Source organism: Octopus bimaculoides, chromosome 23, assembly GCF_046866305.1.
Source record: "Octopus bimaculoides isolate indiv1 chromosome 23, ASM4686630v1, whole genome shotgun sequence".
Classification (NCBI taxonomy): Eukaryota; Metazoa; Mollusca; class Cephalopoda; order Octopoda; family Octopodidae; genus Octopus; species Octopus bimaculoides.
In genome coordinates, this window is record NC_142950.1 from 16,747,262 (window position 1) to 16,759,761 (window position 12,500).

Consider the following 12,500-nt stretch of genomic DNA (forward strand, 5'->3'; position numbering starts at 1 on the left):
TGTGTGTGTGTGTGTGTGTGTGTGTGTGTGTGCGTGTGTGTCTGTGTCTGTGTGTGTGTGTGTGTGTGTGTCTGTGTCTGTGTGTGTCTGTGACTCTGTGTGTGTAAGCGGTCTAAGAATCCATGAGTCAGGGAAAATGGAGGCTAACAGACACATCCGGGTTGTGGTTGCTGTGAAAAAGACGTTGAAACGAACTGAGCAAGGTTTAGGTTAAAAGTTATGTCCCTTGGCACCCAAAATACCATCTCTGGGGATGTTGCAAGTCGGCAAGAGATTTCTAGGGCGTTTATGTATGCATGCGGTATGTGTAGCGGTACAATATGTGTGGGGGGTTATATCGAGCGGAGTGGAAAATGATCTATTGGGTGGATGTCCGCCGTGTTAGGGCATGTATGTTTGTGAGTACATTTGTGTATGTTCTGGGTATGCCAGGCCGAAGCTGGGGGACTGGTGATTATAGTCACGATGGGGCATGCAGGTACGATAGGATGTACTTATTTTGTTAGGTCGCATACACATTTGTGTTCGTTAGTGTCTTAGATCACATCGCACTCCATCATGACTACAATCACCAGTTGCCCAGCTTTGGTACTCCTAACACCAATACTTGAGGCTGAATCAGTCGGTAACATAGAGACGGAGGTAATTGGTGCCTCCAGTTAAGATTGCAGTTGTGTTAAGGAAGAGAGCCTGATCGTAGCAACGAGCCAGGAAAAATCTTTTACTTGTTTCAGTCATTGGACTGCGGCCATACTTGGGCAGCACCTTGAAAGTCTTTATCGAAAAAATCCGCTCTGGTATTTATCTTGTTTTTTTTTCTGGTACCTGTTCGGTCTGTATTGAACCGCTAAAATACGGGGGACGTAAACAATAAAACACAGGTTGTCAGGCAGTGAAGGGGAGACAAACACACACATACATATGTGTGTGTGTGTGTGTGTGTGTGTATGTGTGTGTGTGTGTGTGACAGGCTGCCACTCAGTTTCTGTTTACTAGGTTCAGTTAGAAGGCATCGATCGACCCGAGGCTATCGTAGAAGACACCCAAGGTGCTGCGCAGTAGGACTAAACCAAGAACCATGCGGTTGGACAACAAAGTTCTTACCACACAACCACTTTTATATTTATATTTTTGAGATAGATCTTGTTTGTGGTACATATACAAACTAGCAGAGGTACCCGACCATGCCCTTCGGATGATCACGATGTATTAATGTAGTACTTTAGGCACACATTACATTAGTTGGCCTTTTTCATATTTGGTCGATAGTATTGCAGAGAGTTTAACTTAATCACTTCTGCTGTACATGGGTTGTTTCTAACAGCAAGTTTTTAACCCCGAGTATACCTACCACCTCTCCACTCATGGATACACCACGAAAGAAAGAGAAGCAAATATGTTCGCAGCATTTGTGAAAGCGGCGAATTGGTAGAATCATTAGCACGCTTTGAAAGTGCTTAGCAGCATGTTGTCTGTCTTTACTCTTTGAGTTCAAATTCCCCCCAGATCGACTTTGTCTTTCATCCTTTCAGAGTCAATTAAATAAGTACCAGTCAAGCACTGGGGTCGATATAATCTACTTGTCGACTTTACCTTTCATTCTTCCGGGGTCGATAAGTAACAGTTGGACTCTGACTATACCCCTCCCACCAACTTTCTGGCCTTCTGCCAAAATTTCAAATCAATATTCTTTCTTCTCTCATTAACAATAACGTTTCCTCTTTTTTCCTTTTTCTCTTCTTTTCCATTTTTTTTTTACTCTTATAACAAAAAATCTAGTCTTTATTCCTTTTCAATCTTCATTTCTAGTTCACTTTCTTTTCTTCTTTTCCTTCTTCCCTCCTTCAGTCATTTCCACTTCTTATTCTCTCTCTCTCTCTCCCTCTCTCTCTCTCTCTCTCTCTCCCTCTCTCTCTCTCTCTCTCTCTCCCTCTCTCTCTCTCTCTCTCTCTCTCTCTCTCTCTCTCTCTCTCTCTCAAACACACTATCTCCCTCTCTATCTCTTACTCTCTTTCTCTATCTCACCGCTTCGTTTAGTGTTATCGTTACTGCTTCTGTCATGGTTCCAGTTGCCGCTCTTCTTCTTCTTCTAGTATTACTACTACTACTACTGCTACTACTACTACTACTACTACTACTATCTATCTATCTATCTATCTCTTCTACGTCATCATTTTTCTACCCCTTCTACAGATTCTAATTCTTTTTCTTCCTTCTCCCTTTTCTTCTCCCTCTTCTCCTTTCCTTCTTTTTTAACTTCCTTTTCTTCATTTTTCATTCCTCTACCCCTCCTTCTCCTTTTCTTCTCTTTTCTTCTACATCTTTCTCATTTTCTTCTTCATCTACTTTTTTCTTCTTTATTCTCTTTCTTCATCCTCTGCTTCTACCTCCTCTTTTTTTCTGCTTCTTCTTTTTCTTCTACCCCTTCTTCTCCTACCTCTCCTCTTTCTTCTCCTTCTTCTTCTTCCTCTTCTTCTTATGTAATCAGGTTACCTCCTTCCCCGAACTTGCTGGCCTTGTGGCAAAATTTGAAATCATCATCATCATCATAATTATGATAATGATTATTATTATCATTATCATCATTATTATTGTGATCATTATTATTATTGTTATTGTTATTATTATTATTATTATTATTATTATTATTATTATTATTATTATTATTATTATTTATTTTCTCTATTTCACTAATATATATTTAATTGTCTCTCTGTTCTGCATTTTATTTCTTTGTTTTTCAATTCACTTTTAACACATTGATCTTTTATGTTAACGAGGTTCTTCACAGCTCCAAAAATGAAGTGTTTCATAGCGAAAGAATTAAAAAAAGAAAATTTAACTTTTAAGTATACGACTTCTACGATTAATACTACCACCCCCACCCTCATTCCTATTACTACTACCACTTCCACCCTTATTCCTATTAATACAACTACTACTACCATCACCACTACAACAATTGTGACTACTATTATAATTATTGCTACAAGTGATCTGAGATGGTCTGAAGTAGTAGTAGTAGTAGTAGTAGTAGTAGTAGTAGATGGTGTGATGTGTTTCCTGCTACTCTGGAAGAACAAGAACATTAGCAAGTCTAAGATGACAACATTCACCACTTCAAAGTCTCTTTCACAACTCCAAAATCTAAGGGTTGAGGGTGGGCGGGTGTTCGGAAAGGATGTAACACTTCCATTCGTTCGTGTCTTCACAGTTCATCGAGTACCATAAGAGTTCTGAAGAGCAGGAGGAGCCGGAGACAACGATGATGATAGTGGCGGTAGTGGTGATAGTAGCAGCGAAAGTGGTAGTAGTGGAGGTAGCTGTGGTGGTCGTCGTGGCAGTAGTGATGGGGTGATGGTTGAAGGGATGCTTCTCCAATTGCACGTGAGAATTCAGAAAACTAAGAACAATCGTGTTATAGTTGTTGTTGATGATGATGATGATGATGATGATGATGATGATGAGGAGGAGGAGGAGGAGGAGGAGGAGGAGGAGGATGATGAGGATGATGATGATGATGTTTCACACTACTTCGGCTCTGATCCAGGATCGAGCCCCAACCTTCCCATAGTTCTGACCTTTACTACTACTACTACAATAATAATAATAATAATAATAATAATAATAATAATAATAATAATAATAATAATGGTTTCAAATTTTAGCTCAAGGCCAGCAATTTTGGGGAGAGGATCAGTCGATTACATCGACCCCAGTGTTCAACTGGCACTTATTTTATCGACCCCGAAAGAATGAAAAGTAGAGTCACCTCGGCGAAATTTGAACTCAGAACATAATGACAGCATCTTGTCCGGCGAGCTAACGATTCTGCTAGCTGACCATTGTAATAATTGTAATAATCCTTTCAACAATAGGAACAAGGTGTGAAATTTTAGAGGAAGAGTTTTAGCCGATTAGATCTAATCCAGTATTACACTCCACTAGTACTTATTTTATCGACCTCAAAAAGAAGAAAGTAAAGTCGACCTCGATAACATTTGAACTCAAAGCCTAAATACAGAAAAAAATACCGCTAATCGTATTGCACACCTTGCTAACAATTCTGCTATTTCACCGCCTTACTAATTATAATAATAACCTTTTCTACTAACGGCACAAGGCCTGAAATTTGGTGGGAAGAGGTTTGGTCGATTACATATCCCGCTAAGTATTTCGGCGTGCTAACGTTTCTAATTTCTTTATTGCCCACAAGGGGATAAACATACAGGGGACAAACAAGGACAGACACAGCGATTAAGTCGATTACATCGACCCAAGTGCGTAACTGGTACTTAATTTATCGACCCCGAATAGATGAAATGCAAAGTCAACCTCGGCGAAATTTGAACTCAGAACGTAACGTAAGCATTTCGCCCGGTGTGCTGACGTTTCTGCCAGCTCGCCGCCTTATTAGAGGCTCAATATTAACAAAACTTGATTTCAAGGGAAATCTACAAGGTAAAGTTTTGCCGAGCGAAACTAGCCAAACAAAGATCAGTATGTCCAGACACACTTAAAGTTTTATTTCGATAGACAGACTGAACATTTCTTACCGCTTCTAACGCTGAAGAGCTCCTTCTGAATCCATACAATACGTAGTATCTGATATGGGTCTGATCGAAACTCATTTTAAAGGCTAAAATCAATACGAGTTAATCAATATCGTATAATGAAATCTGCAAAAAAGAAATTAGAATGTAAAAATTAATGCGCATATGTATATATATATGTACAAGTCTGTGTGTGTGTGTGTGTACATGTGTGCATGTGTGTATGCGCGCGTGCGTGCGTGTGTGTGTGTGTGTGTGTGTGTGTGTGTGTGTGTGTGTATGCATACATACAGCGAGAAAGTGAGAGAAAGAATATATGACAAAAAAGATAGAGAGATAGTGACAGATAAATAGACAGACATACAGACAGTCTGACAGGCAGTTACACACATAGAGATAGATATATAGATAGATAGACAGATAGATAGATAGATAGATAGATAGATAGATAGATAGATAGATAGATAGATAGACAGACAGACAGACAGACAGACAGACAGACGGGCAGGCAGTCATACACACAGACAGGCAGACAGATAAAATAGATAGATAGATAGATAGATAGATAGATAGATAGATAGATAGATAGATAGATAGATAGATAGATAGATTGTAAAAAAGTGAAAGAAAATGTTTAACTTACGTGCCATTGCATACAACATATGGGGCATTGTTTCACAAGATCAAATGGAAAAGCAGACAACAGACAAATGACGTAAACAAGACACGACTCAGCAAAACAAATACAATGTCAGGTTTGATAAATGATAAAAGGTAAGTGGATGATGGGAGGAGGAGGAAGGCAAGATAAGGAGGAAAACGAGTATGTCGAAAGGAGGAGATATAGACTGTAATGAGAGAGTGAAAAGAAGGAGAATGGTGAAGAAAAAAGCGAGAAATAAATAAGATGACGCTGCATTCAGCAGACGACACATTGCTTCACGTGATCAAATGGAAAGAGCAGACGACAGACAACACATCACAATAACCAGCAGACGATGTGTGTGTATATATATATATATATATATATATATATATATATATATATATATACATATATATATATATATATATATGTATGTATGTATGTATGTATGTATGTATGTATGTATGTATATTATATAATTTGTCTGGTACATAAGGCATATATGATGTATCGTAATATTAATTTCATCTCGATGTTATGTTCCAGACTATGTTGGATTTCGATTTGTTGAGGCTCCAGGCTTGAATTATCTTTTAACAAATAATGCATAAGCTCTGAGACAAACTGAAAGCATGCACCGTATTTTCCAGTGTATAATTCGACTTAACCTTTATTTGTCTGTAATTTTGGTCTCAAAAATTAACTTGTATGCTTTTCAATTACTTGGGACACCCCTTTAGTTTGTAAGACGTTAATCTGTAGTTGTTTAACTTAACACTAAATCTGGCAATGGTTCTAGATACTCTTCTTCTTTAAGAGATTGTAACTAACAAATGTTTCTCAATTTGGGAGACTTCAGATTATCAGCCAAGTGCGCAGTCAATCACATGTGATGCAATAGTATATATATCTATAACTATAGTATAGCTAAGTTTGTTAGTGTGTCTCTGTGTGTGTATGTGTGTGTGTGTGTGTGTGTGTGTGTGTGTGTGTGTGTGTGTGTGTGCTGCATCTATAGAAATCCACACCTTACAAGATAGCAATCTGGGAGTCGCACCAATGGATTCTTCATGGTCGAAAATGCCCGGAATCGGCTATTTGTTTTTTTGTTTTCTTATCATTGCTTCCTAACACGTGAATTTTTGCATTAAGGATAATTTTAAACCATAAATTCTAACAAGTTTCAGGTGGCCATTATTTGCAAACATGAGTTCAGTCCCCTTCTAGCGACGGTACAAAGACAGAGAGCAACAGAGATAACAGATTTTTTAAATTTCCTCTTTTTACTGCTCCCTTTATCCACAACTAATTTGCATAATTGCTGAATCCGTTGCTCTACTCATACCCACATATAGCTGGTCGTGCGTGAACATGGCAGACAGCAGTAGTTACCAGACCAAAAATCATCACTGTTCACTGTAGACACGCTCCTTCGCAACCGATCAGCTATTATTAAACAATGTTACGAAACGCTCCACCATGGCCGCAGTCACATGACAGAAACAAGTAAAGCAATAAAATCTATGCCATTTTCATCCCGAGGAAGGCCGGGTACCTCTGCTAGTATATATATATATATATACATATATGTACTCGCACTTCGTATTAATTGTTGTTTATGTTTTGTGACGTCCTGTGCCCACATATGCATATGTATATAGGTAAACATGTATGTACGTATACGTATGTATATATGTACACACAGACACACACACTTATATATGTGTATATATATATATATATATATATATATATATATATATATATATATATATACACACACATATATATATATATATATATATATATATATATATATATATATATATATATATATATATATATTATTTATATTATTATATGATTGAACGCCAACCTTTTCAAAGTTTTATCTTAACAACTCCGATGCGACGCACGCTTCCTTCTTTCTTTCTTTTTTCTCCCTTCGCCCACTATTTAATCCTTTTACTCTTTCGTTTTCTCCTTTCCCTTCTCTTATTCTTTTACCTCCTCTTCCGCTATTCTTTTGCCTCCCCTTCTCCCTCTCTATTTTTTCTGTCTTATCTCTCCCCTTCGTAGTTCTTTGTCTCTCACTCTCTCACTCTTCCTCATTCTTACTCCTTTGCTCACGTCCCCCCCCCCCACGTGACCACCGGCTATTCTCCTAACTTGTGTTCCTTTCCTTCTTCCTGTTTACGCTCGACAGGGAAGACGTATTGTTCTTTGTTTCTTGTCCAGGCTTGTTTCTTCGCGTTCGCCACCACAACCTCGTGTAGGCTTAGCAGCCATTCCTGTTTCTTTTCACTCACCTGTTTTGTCACCATATTGACCCTCCGCAAGTTCGAAAAGTTTATTTAATTTACTTTGCGGGAGCAACTGCTTTATCGAAGGCATATCTTGTCGTGAATTGCTCGAAGTACGGATTAGGAAAACAGCCGACAAATGATGAAGGGTCGTTCCTTGTGTTGCTTGTCTTGTTTTCCATTTGTTTGTTTCGTTGCTAGCAAAAAAAAAGACCTTATTCCATGTCCTCGTACTTCGTATTAATTGTTGTTTATGTAAGTATGCACGTATACGTATGTATATATGCATATATATATATATATGTATTATCTATATCATATATACAAAATCATTACAGATATAGGGTAAAGGATTATTAATTTATTAATGAATTAATAATTAATCATTTTTACCAAGTAGTTCGGTATGTAAAAAACCATTATCGGTAAAGAACTTATTTAAAAAGCTCTTTTAAAATTATAAACATAATTAAGGGATCAGCAAGTATTGATCAGCAAGTATTACTATCTGTTGGAGACTTATTTTAGTAGTAGAATTAGTACTTTAACTGCTATTTCTAAATTTCGGTATGTGGTGAAGCAGCTGTTGCTATCCCTTAATTATATTTATATATATGTGTGTGTGTGTGTGTGTGTGTGTGTGTGTGCGTGTGTGTCTATACATACATATATATGTGCGTAAGTGTACCATATGCCTCATGATTCCGGATTCAGTCTCACTGCGTGGCACGTTGGACAAGTGCCTCTACTATAGCCTCAAAGCCTTGTAAGTGGATTTGTGTAAAACCATATGTGTGTGTGCTTGTGCATAGGCAAATACTTACAAAAATACATACATGCGTATGTATATATATATATATATATATGTATATATATATATATATATATATATATATGCTTACATACATACACGCAAACACGTATGCATGCACGCATACATACGTGTATGCAATTAGATGTAGGCATTTATACACATACACGCATGTGTGTGCTTGTGTGTTTGCGTGTATGTATGTATGTATGTATGTATGTACGTATGTATGTATGTACGTATTTATGTATGCATGTATGTATGTATGTATGTATGTATGTGCGTATGTGCGTATGTATGTATGCTGTTATGCTATATATTACATGTGTTATTTTTCTCATTGTTTTCAGCGACAGTTTAGCGTTTGCCTGCGAACCAGTACAAGGGAGCCTTGCCAACCTGCTGGGAAACTATAAAGGACTTCCAGCTAACATGCCTGGTGAACTAAAGGTAAACCACCCTCGCACTAAATCTTTCTCAAGCTTTTTTTGTTCTTGTTTACTGAGATGATCAAGATGACCAACCGAGGGGTCACCAGTTTGCATTTTGTGAATGCTCAAAACTTTACGGTTGAGTAAGTTTGTGTATGTTATTTATCTACATTTTGACAATTGCAGCCATCTCATGGCTGTCATGGTCATACTCTTAAAAAAAATTAAGAAAAAACTCATCGCCACATTTAGTCAATTAGACCTCAAAATCGTTATTACTACTAATGCTTCAAAAGTCAATTTTTTAGATGTTTACCTAGATCTACATTCCCACTCTTATCAACCGTACCATATGCCAAACGAGAAATTCTCTTATATACACAAACAGTCCTTTTGTCCACGCCTATAGTGTTTAAAAACTTGACCACTCTTCTTCAAAAGATTTTTTTAATAAGGCAGCCTCCTACTATAACAATGCCGTAACTAAGAGTGGCTTCAAAGATAAGATATATTTCGATTCTTCTAGTAAAAGTATGAATTATGATAATAGACCTAAAAACAGACCTAGGAAAACAATTTGGTTGCCCCATCTCTTTTCTCCTTAAATGTCCTCATCTAGTTTGTTGTTAACACAACGTTTCGGTTGATATACCCTCCAGCCTTCATCGAAACTGGGTTCTCATTGCTAAGATATTTTTTCGATGTTGCTGTTGTTATCATTATTATAATGCGCATAATTCCACATCTCTTAAATATAGAACTGTAGAAACTAGCCTGTTGTTTATGCATATATATATATATATATATATATATATATATATATATATAGGTGTGAGAAAGTTGGTGTGTGAAAGCACGTGGTTGGATGTATAAAAGATAATAAGAGTGAAAAAACTACAGAAGGCTTGTATTACATGGTTAAAGTATATATTTAAATTATGTCAGAAAAATGTTAGAAAAATGTTGTAAAATCTTTTTGGTATATAAACATTGTATTTTGAGAAATAACCGATTTTGTGTTGTCTTTTCAAATTTCTCTACTTCATTGTAACGTGTTCGTTCCAGTCTGAAAAAGAAGAGTTCTAGATAGGGGGAGGTAATTAGGGATTTCTTCCGGTATAGGGGAGATAATCGAAATCTAGGAGGTGGTAGAATTTGATTAATTTACCATGGTTTTGTTCTATATTTTTTTCCCTTTTTTTTCAGTGGGGTGTTGAATTTCCTTATTTAAATGTGTTAGCAATTGTTAAGTATGGGTTTGTATTTTTGAATGAAAAAGGTTTCCTTATTTAATCTAATCTGTGTTGGTGTTTTAATGGCACATTGATAAAAAGGAAAGATTATAAATTGTGGTAGCATTTGTTTTGCGCATTTCTCAATATGATCACTAAAAGGTATCATTCGGTATTCTGGGTATGCAATCTGCTGGCGGTGCAGCGTGCATCTACGTCTGAACGATAATCCTGTGGACCCTATGTAGTTCTCGTGGCAGCCCGAGCATCTTATTACATAAATAAGATATATATATATATATATATATATATATATATATATATATATATATATATATATATATATATATATACGTATGTGTGTGTGTGCGTATGTGTATGTGTGTGTGTGTGTGTATGTTTGTGTGGGATTATTCCGTTTTATTTCAAGATTTCTTGCCAATAAAGAGCCGGTTTCGAACCTAGATCCAAGGCTCCTTCATTGAAATTTCAAAAACAACACCAGGATGTTTTTGCCTGTATGTATGTATATGTGCAGTATTTGGAGTCAGAGAATGTTCAGATTTGTATGTTTTGTTTTATGTATGTATTCTCATGCATATAGTTGCATGTCTAGACATGCACAGATATATACTTAAATGATAAACTCCTAGAAAGTTTTACAGATTTTTACAGTTCCAGTGATTGTTTCGATCATTAGTCTTCCAACCAGCTTTCTCCGTTCTACGTATCCTAGTGCCCCATTAATTATAGGTATAACCCTGAACTGGTAATCTGGGTAGTGTAACTGTAAATTTCTCAATACTTCTGCGTAAGTATTCTCTTTTTCGCTAATCTTTAGTGTTATTTTAACATCCTCTGGGCAGCTGATTTCCACAACTGTACACAGTTTCTCTTCTTTATCCCAAATCACAATATCAGGTCTATTATGCTTATGTATATATATATATATATATATATATATATATATATATATATATATATATATATATATATATATATATATACATATATATATATATATATATGTATATGCATGTATGCGTGTGTGTGTCTGTGTCGGACTTGTTTACATCTCGTAACTTAGCGGTTCGATAAAAGAAAGTATAGAAAATATATAGTAAATAAGATACAAGTCCTAGGATTGACTCATTCGACTAAAATATTTCAAAGTGGTGCCCCAACATGGCCCCAGTTGTATTTCCCGTGTTTCTTGGTTCCCCAGTTGTTTTACTTTATATTTTTTACACAGGTCATGCTACAGCACGGTCCATAATCTAATTGATTACTTGCCACAAGTTAATGAGTCTTTTGTTTTTTTTAATTTGCTTTTTTTTGCTCGTCAGTTTGAAATGTAAAGGTGATTGAAGATGAGAAAAATAAACTAAAATATAGCAGCACAACAACAATAACAACAACAACAACAAAAGCAGCAACAAGTGCTGTCTGCTCTGCTGAAAATAAATTTTAATCTAATTTTAAATAACAACTTAGCTTGATACTCTTTGTCCAGACCCATCTATCAATATTATTTGAATGTTTGCTCGAATTGACGAACTTAAAACATTAAAAATAGAAATTAAAATTAACTTTCGAAAGTGAGATGCTAAAGTAATTAACTATATATATATATATATATATATATATATATATATATATATATATATATATATATATATATATATATATAATAAACTGTTAAGAGTAAAGAACAAAATTGTATTCAACAGATTTTTAATACATGCTACATGCATAATGCATACATACAAATACATATAGATATATTGTAGTTATATCATTGATTCGCTCTCTCTCTCTCTCTCTCTCTCTCTCTTTTTCTCTCTCTCTCTCTCCCTTTATATATATATATATATATATATTATATATTATATATTATATTTGTGTATTTATGCTCGTCCGTGTGTGTCTAGGTATGTTTCGTAATTATGAAGAAAATACTCTTTTGCGTATCCTTGTATATATATATATGTATCTATGACAGAGGGGGAGTGTGTGTGTTTATGTGTAAACGTGTGTGTGCATATGTGTAAACGTGTGGGGTGGTAGGGGAGAGGTGGGTGCGAGGAGAAGGGAGAGATGGGTGGTAGGAGGGAGGGTGGTGGAGAGAGGCAGGGGAGGTGGGTTAGATGAAGAGGGGACGGGAGTTGAGCCCATGTGGCGCAAAGGAGCGAAGAGACAAGATTAATCCCTGTTCACGGCGCAAACGGGAGTCCGGATGGCCCCTGTGCATGGACAATCCAAACACGGACAGGTGTTGCTGCGAGGAGTGACCGGCAGAACGGAAATGGCGTGACACCGGGGTGTCATTGCCAACGTTGATGTCTCGGAGGTGTTCCGTGAATCGGTCGGCCAGGCGGCGCCCAGTTTGTCCGATGTTCAGAGAATGGCAGAGAGAGCAGGAGATGCAATAGATAATGTTAGTGGAAGTGATGTGTGTGTGTGTGTGTGTGTGTGTGTGTGTGTGTGTGTGTGTGTGTGTGTGTATAAAAACGACCAGTAACTG

General features: G+C 36.6%; 1 protein-coding gene across 1 annotated transcript in view; it reads left to right on the plus strand.

The window, feature by feature from the left end:
• LOC106871154 (SCY1-like protein 2) overlaps positions 1-12,500 on the plus strand; it is a 726,002-nt gene that overhangs the window by 413,191 nt on the left and 300,311 nt on the right. Inside the window, exon 3 of the mRNA XM_089340062.1 lies at positions 8,664-8,763. Within this exon, the coding sequence (XP_089196188.1) occupies positions 8,664-8,763 (100 nt within the window). The remainder of the gene's footprint in view (positions 1-8,663; positions 8,764-12,500) is intronic.